Raw genomic sequence first — 15,550 nt, 5'->3', positions numbered from 1 at the left:
TTTGACAAACGCTTTGACAAAAAACAAACGGCAATAAGTAGTAATAAAATGTAACACTGTTGCTATGTTTTGAAAGTTCAAGCATAACGTTATAGCCTGACTGAAGTACCTACCTATTCGTCTGTGGTAGTACATTGGGTACACCACACGAGGGCGGTAAATGGAATATCCGACATTTAACTTCAATGCCTCTTCCTCATCTAAGCCGGGTTCAACTCGCATTCAAAAGAAAGTAATTTAGCAACAGAAGCAAACGCTAATTTACTGTGATATACTTTACTGAAAATGGGAGACGCTGTGGCTGGTTACACGTCCCGAATTCAACAGCAGGTCAGCTCTGATACTTTACGTATACCTCTTGGTTTGCAATGAAATTAAGCAAGTGTAGCTCCGCTAACGTGGACATGTGGGCTAGTTGCTGACGTAATGTGTGGCAAGCCAACTTGTAGTTCTGCTTGTAACTAGCTAAACGTTGCAGCAGCTTGCTAGCTGCTTGAAATCTGCTATAACACTTTAGCCCGAATTCACGTTTTATCTTTGTTGTATTCTAGCCAGCCAGTCTCGCTCTCTGTGCGTGTGAAAAAATGACCCAATTGTCATTCTAAAAGTAAATATACCTTTAACAGAGAACGACTCAATTCTTTTTATTTTATTTAACTAGGCAAGTCAGTTAAGAATAAATGCTTGTTTAGAATGACTGCCTACACCGGCCAAACCCGGACGTGCGCCGTCCTATGGGACTCCCAATCACTGCCGGTTGTGATACAGGCTGGATTCGAACCAGGATGTCTGTAGTGACGCCTCTAGCACTGAGATTCAATGCCATAGACCGCTGCACCACTCGGCAGTTAGTTACTTGAGAAAAAGTAAGTGGTTTTAAATATACTGAACTTGTTAAGTATCAAAAGTAAATGTAATTGTTAAAATATACTTAAGCATCGAAAACTAAAGCTATTAGTAATTTCAATTTCCTTATAATAAGCAAACCAGATTTCACGTTTAAAAAAATGTACGGATAGGCAGGGGCACACTCCAACACACAGACATTATTTAAGCAATAAGGCTGGAGGAGTGTGGTATATGGCCAATATACCACGGCTAAGGGCTGTTCTTACGCAGAATGCCTGGGTAGGTACATCCCCCGAGGTGCCTTATTACAATTATAAACTGGTTACCAACGTAGTTAGCGCAGTAAAAATACATGTTTTCTCATACACTGCTATAAGGTCTGATATACCACGGCTCTCAGTTAATCAGCATTCAGGGATCAAACCACACAGTTTATAATTACAAAAGTGTTTTCTTGATAAGTGTGTAAATTGAACCATTTTTCTGTCTTGATAAGCATTCAAAATGTAACGAGTACATTTGAGTGTGTCAGGGAAAATGTATGGAGTAAAAAGTACATTATTTTCATTAGGAATGTAGTAAAGTAAAAATGGTCAAATATATAAATAGTAGTACTTTTACACCAATGGACAGGTAACAGGTAAGTCAGCTGTCACTCATGCCGCATTCAGAACAACTGGGAACTCCGGAAAAAATCAAGATCTGAATGGGAAAAATAGTTTTGAACGGTCATCCAACTCGGAATTGAAAGTCGGAAAGTCGGGCATCTTTCTAGAGCTCCAATTTTCAACCTGAAGATCACTGAGGTCATGATTTGACCTAGTTTTTCTTATATATAAAGTTCCCAGTTGTCTTGAAAACACCTTTGATGTTGATGACGAAGGAAGATGCAGTGTGCGGCCCTTCCAATCTATTTACTGATAATAATCATATTAAATCAACATTCTGTAATAGACAATTATTTGCTAACTTAGCTAGCTGATGGTTTCAATTTTGTTCTGACGGGCGTGACATCTGATTTCCTCAATCTGTGCTGATATCAGTACCTAAGCCTTAGTTTATGAGTCAAAGGCCTGTATATTGTCATACACTTAGCACATTGTACCTCAACCAATGTTTTCGTAGAGGCAGGACATTTTGTTGACAGTGAACCCTTTCTCTGTCTAGGAGCTGGAGATCCATTCCCTGACTGCAGAGCTCGAGAGCCTGAAGAACCCACAGTGCCTGGGTTTGTCCTCGCACCTGGATGGGCTGAGAGAGGAGAATTCCAAGCTCAAATACCGCCTCAATGTCCTCAAAAGGGTGAGTGATCCCGAGTAGGAATTTTCACACGCCGCTCTAGCTACATTAATGTTATGGGATTGAGATATCATTCTTTTTCATGCTCACGGGAGGTGACTAAATGCTTAGTTTCACCTGTTATGTCCTCTTTCATTACCGGTCAGAAGAGAGGGTGAGACAGAGGCTGAGTTGCTCTATAAGTTCTACTGAAGGGCTGTCTCTCTATGCTCTGCCCCAAAGATCCTGTGGGAGGGGAGGAGAGATTCTGGGTTGCCTTTATAGGTTGTCCTCTATACATTGTATTGTAGTGCGCTCTGTCTATTTTCTCTATCCAGAGTCTGCAGGAGGAGAGGAGCCAGTGTAGTAAAACCATGATGAACATCAACCAGCGCCTGCAGGAGATCTTTGGGGAGGCCATCCGGGAGGCCTGTCCCGACCTGGAGAACCCTCCCCTGGCCGTCACCCCCAACCAGCAGGCCAAGTTTGGGGACTACCAGTGTAACAGCGCTATGGCCATGGCCCAGGTGGGCCTAGAACACTGATGGATCTTATTCTCTGACTCTTCTTTTCTCTGAATCTCTTTTACACTCGCTCTTAATTTCTTACCTGCTTTGATATGTGTTTGTGTTGTCTTGCTGTCCCTCTGATCTCTCCCCCACTGATCTCTCTCTCTAACTCTTTCTTTCAGTCTAGTTTAGCATATAGCCTAAATATCAACAGCTCAACTTTCATTTGAGCTGTTAGGTGGTGAATGAAATGGGAGTGTAAATTGTTTTGGACTTGTGTTTCAGATGATGAAATCAAAGGGCCTGAAAGTGAACCCCAGGCAGATCGCTGAGAATATTCAGCAGAACATTCCTGACAATGAGCTCATTGAGAAGACAGAAATAGCCGGACCAGGTTTTTGCCCGCATACAATATTTAAGATAGAGTCCTTAGTTGAAACAAACACAAAGCTGAGGGATGGACCTGGAGAAATGTGACCACTCTGAAATTCATAGTCTGAGCTATAGATGACCATCCATGATATCGTTTTAACCATGTTATAAGGCTATATACCGTGTTTGTTCACATTTACATAGTTTACGGACAATGGAGCAAAGCAAGCTTATTTTGGGTTCTGTAGGGGTATTACAGTTTGAGCTCATGAGGCATTTATAAGTTATATTCTTCAAGAATCAATGGGTATATATAATTAATTTCAAAGTCCAAAAATGTAGGCAGAAACTAAGGATTCTAGATTTAAATGATTATAGTCATGTGCTCAATGAACTGAGGGCTGTTACATTGCTTTTTGTACCCTCAGGGTTCATCAATGTTCACCTTAAGAGATCGTTTGTGTCCAAACTGCTGACCAACCTGCTACTCAACGGTGTCCAACCTCCTCCCTTAGAGAGCAAGAAGAAGGTAGGCAAACATCCTGCTTTTACAGACCCAACCTCCTCCCTTAGAGAGCATGAAGAAGGTAGGCGAACATCCTGCTTTTACAGACCCAACCTCCTCCCTTAGAGAGCAAGAAGAAGGTAGGCGAACATCCTGCTTTTACAGACCCAACCTCCTCCCTTAGAGAGCAAGAAGAAGGTAGGCGAACATCCTGCTTTTACAGACCCAACCTCCTCCCTTAGAGAGCAAGAAGAAGGTAGGCGAACATCCTGCTTTTACAGACCCAACCTCCTCCCTTAGAGAGCAAGAAGAAGGTAGGCGAACATCCTGCTTTTACAGACCCAACCTCCTCCCTTAGAGAGCAAGAAGAAGGTAGGCGAACATCCTGCTTTTACAGACCCAACCTCCTCCCTTAGAGAGCAAGAAGAAGGTAGGCAAACATCCTGCTTTTACAGACCCAACCTCCTCCCTTAGAGAGCAAGAAGAAGGTAGGCGAACATCCTGCTTTTACAGACCCAACCTCCTCCCTTAGAGAGCAAGAAGAAGGTAGGCGAACATCCTGCTTTTACAGACCCAACCTCCTCCCTTAGAGAGCAAGAAGAAGGTAGGCGAGCATCCTGCTTTTACAGACCCAACCTCCTCCCTTAGAGAGCAAGAAGAAGGTAGGCGAGCATCCTGCTTTTACAGACCCAACCTCCTCCCTTAGAGAGCAAGAAGAAGGTAGGCGAGCATCCTGCTTTTAAAGACCCAACCTCCTCCCTTAGAGAGCAAGAAGAAGGTAGGCGAGCATCCTGCTTTTACAGACCCAACCTCCTCCCTTAGAGAGCAAGAAGAAGGTGGGCGAACATCCTGCTTTTACAGACCCACCCGTTGCCCTTTTCCCTTTTTAAATGTGGGGATGAATCTTCTGTGTGTTTGGGTTTTCTAGGTGGTTGTGGACTTTTCATCTCCTAACATCGCCAAGGAGATGCACGTAGGTCACCTGCGCTCCACAATCATTGGGGACAGCATGTGTCGTCTCTTTGAGTTCCTGGGCTACGACGTCTTGAGGTCAGTACGTCAGTCAGAATATGACGTATAAATACAACTTCAGTTTATCTTTCTGAAGTGTACTGGTAACACTTTACTTTATGGTACAGACATGACCAGTTTATCTTTCTGAAGTGTACTGGTAACACTTTATGGTACAGACATGACCAGTTTATCTTTCTGAAGTGTACTGGTAACACTTTATGATACAGACATGACCAGTTTATCTTTTTGAAGTGTACTGGTAACACTTTATTTTATGGTACAGACATTACCAGTTTATCTTTCTGAAGTGTACTGGTAACACTTTATGGTACAGGCATGACCAGTTTATCTTTCTGAAGTGTACTGGTAACACTTTATGGTACAGACATTACCAGTTTATCTTTTTGAAGTGTACTGGTAACACTTTACTTTATGGTACAGACATGACCAGTTTATCTTTCTGAAGTGTACTGGTAACACTTTACTTTATGGTACAGACATTACCAGTTTATCTTTTTGAAGTGTACTGGTAACACTTTATGATACAGACATTACCAGTTTATCTTTCTGAAGTGTACTGGTAACACTTTACTTTATGGTACAGACATTACCAGTTTATCTTTTTGAAGTGTACTGGTAACACTTTATGGTACAGACATGACCAGTTTATCTTTTTGAAGTGTACTGGTAACACTTTACTTTATGGTACAGACATTACCAGTTTATCTTTCTGAAGTGTACTGGTAACACTTTACTTTATGGTACAGACATGACCAGTTTATCTTTCTGAAGTGTACTGGTAACACTTTACTTTATGGTACAGACATGACCAGTTTATCTTTCTGAAGTGTACTGGTAACACTTTACTTTATGGTACAGACATGACCAGTTTATCTTTCTGAAGTGTACTGGTAACACTTTATGGTACAGACATGACCAGTTTATCTTTCTGAAGTGTACTGGTAACACTTTATGGTACAGACATGACCAGTTTATCTTTCTGAAGTGTACTGGTAACACTTTATGGTACAGACATGACCAGTTTATCTTTCTGAAGTGTCATGGTAACACTTTATGGTACAGACATGACCAGTTTATCTTTTTGAAGTGTACTGGTAACACTTTATGGTACAGACATGACCAGTTTATCTTTTTGAAGTGTCATGGTAACACTTTACTTTATGGTACAGACATGACCAGTTTATCTTTCTGAAGTGTACTGGTAACACTTTATGGTACAGACATGACCAGTTTATCTTTCTGAAGTGTACTGGTAACACTTTATGGTACAGACATGACCAGTTTATCTTTCTGAAGTGTACTGGTAACACTTTATGGTACAGACATGACCAGTTTATCTTTTTGAAGTGTACTGGTAACACTTTATGGTACAGACATGACCAGTTTATCTTTTTGAAGTGTCATGGTAACACTTTACTTTATGGTACAGACATGACCAGTTTATCTTTCTGAAGTGTACTGGTAACACTTTATGGTACAGACATGACCAGTTTATCTTTCTGAAGTGTACTGGTAACACTTTATGGTACAGACATGACCAGTTTATCTTTCTGAAGTGTACTGGTAACACTTTATGGTACAGACATGACCAGTTTATCTTTTTGAAGTGTACTGGTAACACTTTATGGTACAGACATGACCAGTTTATCTTTCTGAAGTGTACTGGTAACACTTTACTTTATGGTACAGACATGACCAGTTTATCTTTCTGAAGTGTACTGGTAACACTTTATGGTACAGACATGACCAGTTTATCTTTCTGAAGTGTACTGGTAACACTTTATGGTACAGACATGACCAGTTTATCTTTCTGAAGTGTACTGGTAACACTTTATGGTACAGACATGACCAGTTTATCTTTCTGAAGTGTCATGGTAACACTTTATGGTACAGACATGACCAGTTTATCTTTTTGAAGTGTACTGGTAACACTTTATGGTACAGACATGACCAGTTTATCTTTTTGAAGTGTACTGGTAACACTTTACTTTATGGTACAGACATTACCAGTTTATCTTTCTGAAGTGTACTGGTAACACTTTATGGTACAGACATGACCAGTTTATCTTTTTGAAGTGTACTGGTAACACTTTACTTTATGGTACAGACATGACCAGTTTATCTTTTTGAAGTGTACTGGTAACACTTTACTTTATGGTACAGAAATGACCAGGTGTTTACTTAAAGTACATGGTCAAATAAATGGTAATAAAACAGTACCTAAACAAAAACCTATGAATGTGTGTATAGTATTTATGGTACATTATTAAACAGCTGTAGCAAATGCCAGTCACTAATATACCATGACTGGGCCAAATTAATGCCAACTGAGCCAGAGCCACCCCTATATTACACTGTATGCTAGTTTATTTATGTGACATCCTGCCCTGCAGTATATGCTTTTTGGTGTGTGTGTGTTTGTTTACCATGTCATCACTTCATTTATTTGTGTTTTGTACCCCAGGCTGAATCACGTAGGGGACTGGGGCACCCAGTTTGGGATGCTCATCGCTCACCTGCAAGACAAGTTCCCAAACTACCTGACCGTATCCCCTCCTATTGGAGACCTGCAGGCCTTCTACAAAGTGAGTCCACCCAAAACAGCTGCTTTTTCTATAAAGTTGCCCACTAGATGGAGGTGGTGGATTTAAAACCAGAAAAGGACAAAGGTATGGTCTCAGACATGGCATGTCCTCTCTTCTGGCCAGCGTTTGAGTTGTGTAGACTATCCTAGACATACAATACGTTCTGTTCCTCACTAGTTGTCATCAGATATGTTACCTATTTTCTCCCCTGCTGATATGAGTGATTCCTCCCTGTCTGTGTGTCCCAGGAGTCTAAGAAGCGTTTTGACGAGGAGGACGACTTTAAGAAGAGGGCCTACCAGTGTGTGGTTAAGCTGCAGAGCAAAGACCCAGCTTTCATCAAAGGATGGAACCTCATCTGTGACGTTTCCAGGAATGGTGGGTGCGATGAATGGATGAGGAAAGTCCAAATGTATTATAAAGGCTTTGATCTAGGGGTAGTTGGACCTTATGCCAAGTACTGTGAAGAGTCAAAGATAACATTATTTAGCACAAGTAAAATCACAAAAATAAAGATATAGGCTGCAGTAGTTTAGCTTTGAATGAAAGGTCACAATCAGACACACAGATGAAGATGTGGCATTGGCCATATTGGACTGTTTAATGTTTATCAGCGTCATGGAGTTTTTCAAATCTTCAAAATGGGAGGTTCACATGGGGTGATGAGGTTCTTCACACTAGGTGACTGCTGTATTGTCAGTTTTGTTTAATTTGTGTGTGTGATAAAGGTCATGGCAGGCGTGAGGCATCGGACCTCTGACAGGTCACAGCTCTCCGTACTGTGTGCGATCTCTGGAAGGATTTAAACCTTGACGTGATAGAGAGGAAGATAGAGAGAGACAATATGTTTGCAATGCCTTTATCAGCCATCAGTCCCCACGGAGACCCAGCTGAGGAAGGGCAATTAGGTTGCTCCATCCTTTTCTCTTTTTTTCCCCCCACTGAATGAGTGACTTCATTTCCTCGAGTCTCATCCAAAGACATGCAGTGTGTTTAGTACTGATATTCCCCTGGTGTTGCTACTGTACTCTAACAGAGTTTTACCCTCCAACTCTTGTCTTTGTCTCTTATAGAATTCCAGAAGATCTACAACTGTCTGGACATCCAGATCATCGAGAGAGGAGAGTCCTTCTACCAGGAGAAGATGACCGCCGTGGTCAAAGAGTTTGAGGCCAAAGGTCATTCAGTTTGAATCAGTCAAAACAAAGATAGCTTTACGTTGTCATTCAGTTGATTTTCAGCTTATTCGTATTGCGTAGGAGGACATTGTGTACTCTTCGGCTCAGGTTGGTTGCTGTACTATGCAGTTTTCTGTAGTTGGCCTATGTGACCAGAAGGGGGCACTGTTGTCTCAGCAATACTCGCACTCATTTTTTACTCACTCACTCGCTCTCTTTCCCTCCCTTCCTCCCTCCAGGCCTGGTGGAGATGGATGAGGGCCGTAAGATAGTGTTTGCCCCGGGCCAGCAGATCCCCCTGACGGTGGTGAAGTCTGATGGTGGCTACACCTACGACACATCAGACCTGGCCGCCCTGCGCCACCGGCTCTTTGACGAGAAGGCAGGCATCATCATCTACGTGACGGACAGCGGCCAGGTGAGAAGGGTGTGGAGGGAAGTCTGAGTGCCAGTCTGTTTGTGATATCATGCCTACTCATTGTCATGCGATACATGTTTGGCTTTGACGAGGACAGCATTTGTGACCAACAAATTTGGGACCATGCTACCACTGATGTGCCACTGAAGTCCTAGCTTTAACACCAACGGTATCACCTGCTGAAAATGTAATCCACTTGGGGTCAGCTGTCTGTGTCTTGGTTTCTCTGTGAGAAGACTGTCAAGGACAGGTATGAGTAGGGGACTTCAGAGTGCTGCCCACTCACTGTAGTTCACGACCACAAGCATTGCCTTGTCTGAGTGTTCACTGTCATTTTTATGCTGTTGAAGTTTCTACTGGAATGGATCGTACATGCAAAATCACTAATAGCCTGTCAAACTCTGTTGAAACATTCAACTGGTGTTCCAATTATATTTTTTTTGTGTGAGTGTGACTGTAGTTTATTATGTGCATGTCTGGGTTTTTTTTCTTCACAACAGGGCACCCACTTCCAGGTAGTGTTTGCAGCGGCTCAGATGATTGGCTGGTACGACCCCAATGTGACACGAGTGGAGCACGCTGGTTTCGGAGTGGTGCTGGGCGAGGACAAGTGAGTACCTACAAATTATTTCAGTCATTTTTTTTTCCAGGATCCTATTCATTAGGGCACACAACAATAAAACAGTTTTAAAAGAGTTTCAACAGAAAACAAAAATGAGTGATTCTTATTGGGCAAGTCCAGGGTGCCCCTCCTGTTTCAGTACATTTTCTTCCATTTGGTGCCTAATGAATGCGACCCAGATTGGCATACTCCCAACAATCACAGACACATGCCTAATTTAGTGTTCATAGCTCAGTTTACTGTACTGGGCCGTCCAAGAGAATACCCTCCCACTTGTAGCCTCAGTAGCCTATTGAATTAGCACACTTAGCTTTTATTTGTCCATTATTTGCTCTATTGGCCCATTGGTCGCGCATCGTCTTGTTGTGTATGGCTACTCGGAGTACCGTTACCGAGCAGATAATGTCACCTAGTGCATTAATAAAACATCAAACACAGGCAGAGAATGTGTTGTGTTGGTTGTAAGAGGCTGTAGGGGAGGTGAGAGGAGCCAACTAAGTGGTGGTTAGCACCTGGTACTTTACTGTAGGCTGGGAGGAAGCTGAAGCACTGTCAAACGCTGGTTACAGTCCAATACGGGAAAGTGGAAAAGCACATTTCCTTTCTCATGATCACTAATTTAACATGAGTTCATTAATTGAACATGATTGGATAAAGCCATGTAAGTGGAACAGTACTTATATTAGATTCGTGGTGAAGGAAGGAAGGATGTGTTTTTGAGGTGGATTTGAACAGGGCCTGAGTGTTGTCTTTGTTTGTTTGTCCACAGAAAGAAGTTTAAGACTCGCTCCGGGGACACGGTGAGGCTGATGGATCTGCTGGATGAAGGCCTGAAGAGGTCCATGGAAAAACTCAAGGAGAAGGACAGGGACAAGGTGAAGAATGGATGCTGCCTGTCTTTCCAACATTACTGAATAGCCATAAACTCTTCAACTCTTCCCAGGGCCAAATCGCGTGTGATAATTGATAGTACTTGGCTGGGACGAAAGTGCGCCGCACCCACCCAAACACTGACAGGAGAGTGTAGAAAACGTCATTACTACAGCCTGAACAGTCATTTTACTAATGAGTGTGAAACTAGCCTGGCTGTGTGAAGTCTTTACTGAAGCACAACAGTGAGTCCATTTTGAGTTTTAAACCGAGAACAAACAGCAACTGCTCTTGCAGATTGTCTCCTGCGTTGAACACAGCACTGTGAACGATGCCTCTCTCTTTAATCTTTGTGTTCTAAAGGCTTTTGGGATACAGAAACGCATACTGCTTCCACCTGGCATAGCTGTCTGCCTGCAAATCGCAGCCCGCCTCTTCTTTTCTGATCCTATTACTTGTGTTTGTTTCTATGAAGAAAGAAGAGGTCCTATGAAGTATGGTTTGGCTGATGTGTTTTTGCTAAGCCTATAATTGTCAAGGATATCGAAAGTTACACACGCTGCATTAAATTATGCGGAAAAGTTAGTGGGCGTATAATTGCGCTGTTCCCTAGGGCGTAATCAATTAAGCAAATGCCGGCTGAGGGAGCCAACTCAGATCTATTCTGAGATCTTTTTATTTTGTTAGTGCAGTAAGCGTACCACCCTCAGCCCGTTTCTCTCCAGGCCCCTACGTAGCATCGTTGGCACCATAGAGCTGGCCACACGCCCAATTCTGCCACATGAAGCATGCATGAGAGAACCAGCTGTTCCGGATGACCAAGAATGTTGTGAAGAGGTCACGGCAAAGCCTTTTCCCCCCTCAGGGGACTGAAAAGATTTGGCATGGATCCTTTGATCATCAAAAAGTTCTATAGCTGCACCATCGAGAGCATCCTGAACCCCCCCCCCCCCCCCTTGTTTTTACATTGCTGCTACTCACTGTTTATTATCAATGCATCGTCACTTTACTCCTACCTTCATGTACAAATGACCTTGACTAACCTGTACCCCCCACACATTGACTGGGTGTGGGAACCCCTTGTGTACAGCCTCATTTCTGTTCATTTTTTACCTTAGTTTATTTTGTAAATATTTTCTTAACTCTATTTTATTCAAACTGCATTGTTGGTTAAGGGCTTATAAGTAAGCATTTCACAGTAAGGTCTGCATTGTTGTATTCGGCGCATGTGACAAATAAAATTTGATTTGTTTGTCCCAACCTCATTAGAATAAACCCGCCCTGCTCAAAACACTCAAGCACACAAATCCTATACATACAAATGCTAAAGAACACAAATCCACTCTCTCTCGGTACTTGTGAGCCTGTCCATACATAACATGGTATTTGACTCGACATGGATGTCAGAATGCCAGGTCCAACTCATAGCAGTACAGTATTTCAACTTGTCCCAGATATCTTGTGACACACAGAAATAAGTTGTGACCCATCTCCGATACCAAGTGACTGAACACATGCTGATTGGCTGTAACTCTGATCATAAGATGTCTGTGTGCCCCAGGTTCTGAGCACGGAGGATCTGACCAAGGCCCAGCGCTCGGTGGCGTTCGGCTGCATCAAGTATGCCGACCTGTCTCACAACCGCGTCAACGACTACGTGTTCTCCTTCGACAAGATGCTGGATGACCGGGGCAACACGGCCGCCTACCTCCTCTATGCCTTCACCCGCATCAGGTGAGCCATCCCTGGGAACTACTCTCACCCCCTACCCTTACAGTCCCCTGGTGGTATTAACCCATAGTGGCCACGCCCCCAATCTTTCTCCATTTATCTGTACATGAGTGGAGAGGGGAAAAGCCGTCTTGTTCAGGGTGGTCGATGGTAACAGACTAAGTCAATAGTGCACTCACAGGTGGCGGTGGCTCCTGCTGTGGAGGGGAACTGGGGTTACACACGCTTGTTTGAGCATTGGGTTTGAAACCGCGGATGCTGCTCATCTTGTGGATCTGCGGTTGTAGAAAAGAACACAATGGCATTGTTCTGGGATCATTTGGTTCACTGTCAGGATCAGATATAGTCTCTTTTGATAGCCGGCCTCATGCTCCAACTAAACTCGGTTACCCAGAAGTAAAATGATCTCACGTAAGTTTATCATTTCCTGTTTTACTACTGGGGGGGAAATGCAACTGTGATTATCTTTGTGCAAAGGAAGGAAGCGCAGTCTCCTCCCTCGCAAACGGAAACTCTGGGCCAAACCCCTCCCTTCTGCTAATTTCACCCCTGTTTATCATGGCCAAAAAGGGAATGTTGGTGTTCATAAATGTTTATGGTAATTTGACAATTTTGACTTTGTGGCTGTGGAAACCGTTTATCATCCTCACACAACCTTGAAAGTCACTGTGCCAGTTTAAGCACTGCCTTCGCCGCATCCTGATTCGTCCAAATGATTCAAACCCTAAACCAGGAACTACTGCTGCTCGTAGCCACGTAATTCTATGTGAGCCTTGACAGATTCTCGCAATTTCATCTGTCCAAGAGAGTTCAGTTCGCTGGAGCATAATCTATCTGGATCTGCAGCATCACCAGGGATTTTCAACTCAATTGTAGTCCCATCTAACACGTGTTGCTCTAATCATGTGATAACCTGCCTAGTTACAATGTAATCACAATATAGGTAGATTTATAAAATGGAACTGGTCTGCCATTTATATCCTACTTCCCCTCCTGTGTCTGCAGGTCCATAGCCCGGTTGGCTAACATCGACGAGGCAACGCTCCGTAAAGCAGCAGAGACCACGGAGGTGCTCTTGGAGCACGACAAGGAGTGGAAGTTGGGCAAGTGTCTCCTGCGCTTCCCTGAGATCCTGCAGAAGATCCTGGATGACCTGCTGCTCCACACGCTGTGTGACTACCTGTATGAGCTGGCCACGACCTTCACAGAGTTCTACGACAGCTGTTACTGTATCGAGAAGGACCGCCAGACAGGTAGGGCAGAGACACTGGGGTGATGGAGGCTGAGAAAGTGTCCGTCTTTCTATTAGTTGATCTGTCTCCATTCATCTATACATCTATCCATCCAATGGTCCATACTAAATGGTGGGGATGCATATCCATTTTAGGAGTACTCTTAAAATCTTGTGATTTTTCTTGGCTTTGCCATTCGGTAGTTGCTTTCGTGCACAGCCCCAGACTTCGGCTGGCCTCAAATAATCCTAAATCTCCCATTGTGAGGGACAATCACAAACCACACCAGTCAGAGGTGTCAGAGAGCAAGTGACGTTGTTATCCCATCTACTCGCATTTGTAAGCATTTACCCTACGGTGGTCCGCGTCGCTAATGTTAAGTCCTATTTACCCAGGGTTTAGCATACAACAGAGTGTTAGCTTAACGTTCTGCTCAGGAGTTAGCGCCCAAGTTAGACCTCCTCGCAACCAAATTGAGTGTGAATAATAGCACATAAACCCCCTAGAGTTGATTGACACACACTACACTATGGAACTCTATGGAAAGGGGAGACTCTCACGAACACGATCGTGTTCTCACGACCCCACAAGTGTCACGGCACTCGTCTGAAGGTAACCGGTACCGTATTTAAAAAAACTAATGGAAGTAAGAAGGTGCCTACCCCAAAACATGGGTTAAATATATATCTGATATTATATTTTATGTACAGTTCCAGGCAAAGTTTGGACCGTCCGACTCATTCCAGGGTTTTTCTTTATTTTTACTGTTTTCTACATTCTAGAATAATAGTGAAGACTCTCAACCAGCTTCACCTGGAATGCTACTGTGTGTGTGTGTATGCCTGAACAAGGCAGTTAACCCACTGTTTCCAGGCCGTCATTGAAAATAAGAATGTTCTTAACTGACCTAGTTAAATAAAGATAAAATATATGTGTGTGTGTGTATATATATATTTATTTTAGGACTGACACTTCAACCTTGTTTCTTATGATTTATTCTTTGACTGTACCTTTTTTCCCATTTATGAATGTTATTCAATGCGTTTCTATGGGCTTTAGTAGTAAAGGTCAACATTTTATCAAAGCATTTGTATATATATATATGTATGTATATATATATGTATGTATGTATATATATGTAAAAAATTGTATTTTATTTTTTTATACCTAAAGCGTTACTAAAATTCTAAATCAAATATCTAAATGATCCATAATATGACGATCTTTAATAAAAAAAAATCCATGCCAGTTTAACACCTCGCCCAATGTCTCGACTCTAAAGAATTACATTCTGAATGTCAGCTTGTTTTCCACCCTTAGTAACAATGAAGGCCAAATCGAGTTTTAACCATACAAATGTAGTAGCCTATGGATGGTTCTCAATAACACCCTCTCTTTGCTTTTTTCATCCTTTGCTAAACTGGTTTTAAAGGAGCTGACTGGGATGTATATCATTGGATGACAATGGCATGGACATTACCAAGTGCTTGAATGACTCTAATATGACAATAACAGATGATTTGTTCGTGTAAATGAAGGGGAAGTGGTATTGTTTGTCAATTACATCAATATCCATGTCCTATAATGACTCGTCTGTTTAATTTGCCCTCCCTCTGGCTTAATTTCTATTGGATCTCCTGATTGTCCCATTGATCGTTGAATCGTCAACATTGATTTAGTGACTGCTCTATTATTGGGATGTCATTTTATTGTATTGAAATGACCTCCGATCTATGTGTTGACCCATCTCTCTCGCTGTCTCTGTCTCTCTCTCGACAGGTGAGGTGGTAAAGGTCAACATGTGGAGGATGCTCCTGTGTGATGCCACTGCCGCCATCATGGCCAAAGGCTTCGACATCCTGGGCATCAACCCTGTCTCCAGGATGTGACCTCATCACAGTGACATTACAATGCCATCCTCCCATCTCCTCGGACGACAGAAAAAAAGAGCCTCTTCAACTCATTAACGTCACCTGGGATCTTACTGTATACCGAATAAAATAAAAATTACTGCTTGTAAAAAAATAAAAAGGATCTGGCACCCTGCTCATCATTCTCCATTTAAATGTCAGAATACCTACCAAGAGATTGAGGAATGTCTGGAGAGGCTGCCAAAACACCAATACTGACTTAGGCTACAGCTCAATTATTGCACAGGGGATTCGAAATGTATGTATTAGACATTGACTTTTGTTTAATGCAGTAAATCTGGGCCGATTCTGACCCGGCCAAATAATACAGTATTTCAGATGAAAGACGGCGGTCGGTCGTGAAGGAAGGAAGCATAAGTAGCTTACCATGTATCCTTTCTTGCAGTGTGGACGGTTAAATAGAGCATATTATTTTGTCTAACAGTGGGAAGGTTT

At 42.7% G+C, this 15,550-nt stretch overlaps 1 protein-coding gene across 2 annotated transcripts; it reads left to right on the top strand.

Annotated features, from left to right (window-relative positions):
- Positions 1-173: 173 nt before the first annotated feature.
- Positions 174-15,229, top strand: LOC135548629 (arginine--tRNA ligase, cytoplasmic-like). Of its 2 annotated transcripts, none has more exons than XM_064978433.1 (15): positions 174-330; positions 2,017-2,151; positions 2,466-2,654; positions 2,922-3,030; positions 3,437-3,537; positions 4,442-4,563; positions 7,013-7,133; positions 7,382-7,511; positions 8,207-8,311; positions 8,551-8,729; positions 9,230-9,339; positions 10,121-10,226; positions 11,783-11,955; positions 12,958-13,205; positions 14,964-15,229. In XM_064978433.1, the coding sequence occupies exons 1-15, from the start codon at positions 286-288 to the stop codon at positions 15,071-15,073; spliced, it is 1,983 nt and encodes a 660-aa protein (XP_064834505.1). In that variant the 5' UTR covers positions 174-285; the 3' UTR covers positions 15,074-15,229. The 2 variants fall into 2 exon arrangements, with proteins under 2 accessions (XP_064834505.1, XP_064834506.1); XM_064978434.1 differs by lacking the exon at positions 174-330 and adding an exon at positions 469-866.
- The last annotated feature ends 321 nt before the right edge of the window (positions 15,230-15,550 follow it).

The sequence above is a fragment of the Oncorhynchus masou genome, chromosome 11 (assembly GCF_036934945.1).
Source record: "Oncorhynchus masou masou isolate Uvic2021 chromosome 11, UVic_Omas_1.1, whole genome shotgun sequence".
NCBI lineage: Eukaryota > Metazoa > Chordata > Actinopteri > Salmoniformes > Salmonidae > Oncorhynchus > Oncorhynchus masou.
Note: the sequence above shows the minus strand (reverse complement) of the source record. Positions and strands in the feature narration are given on the sequence as shown.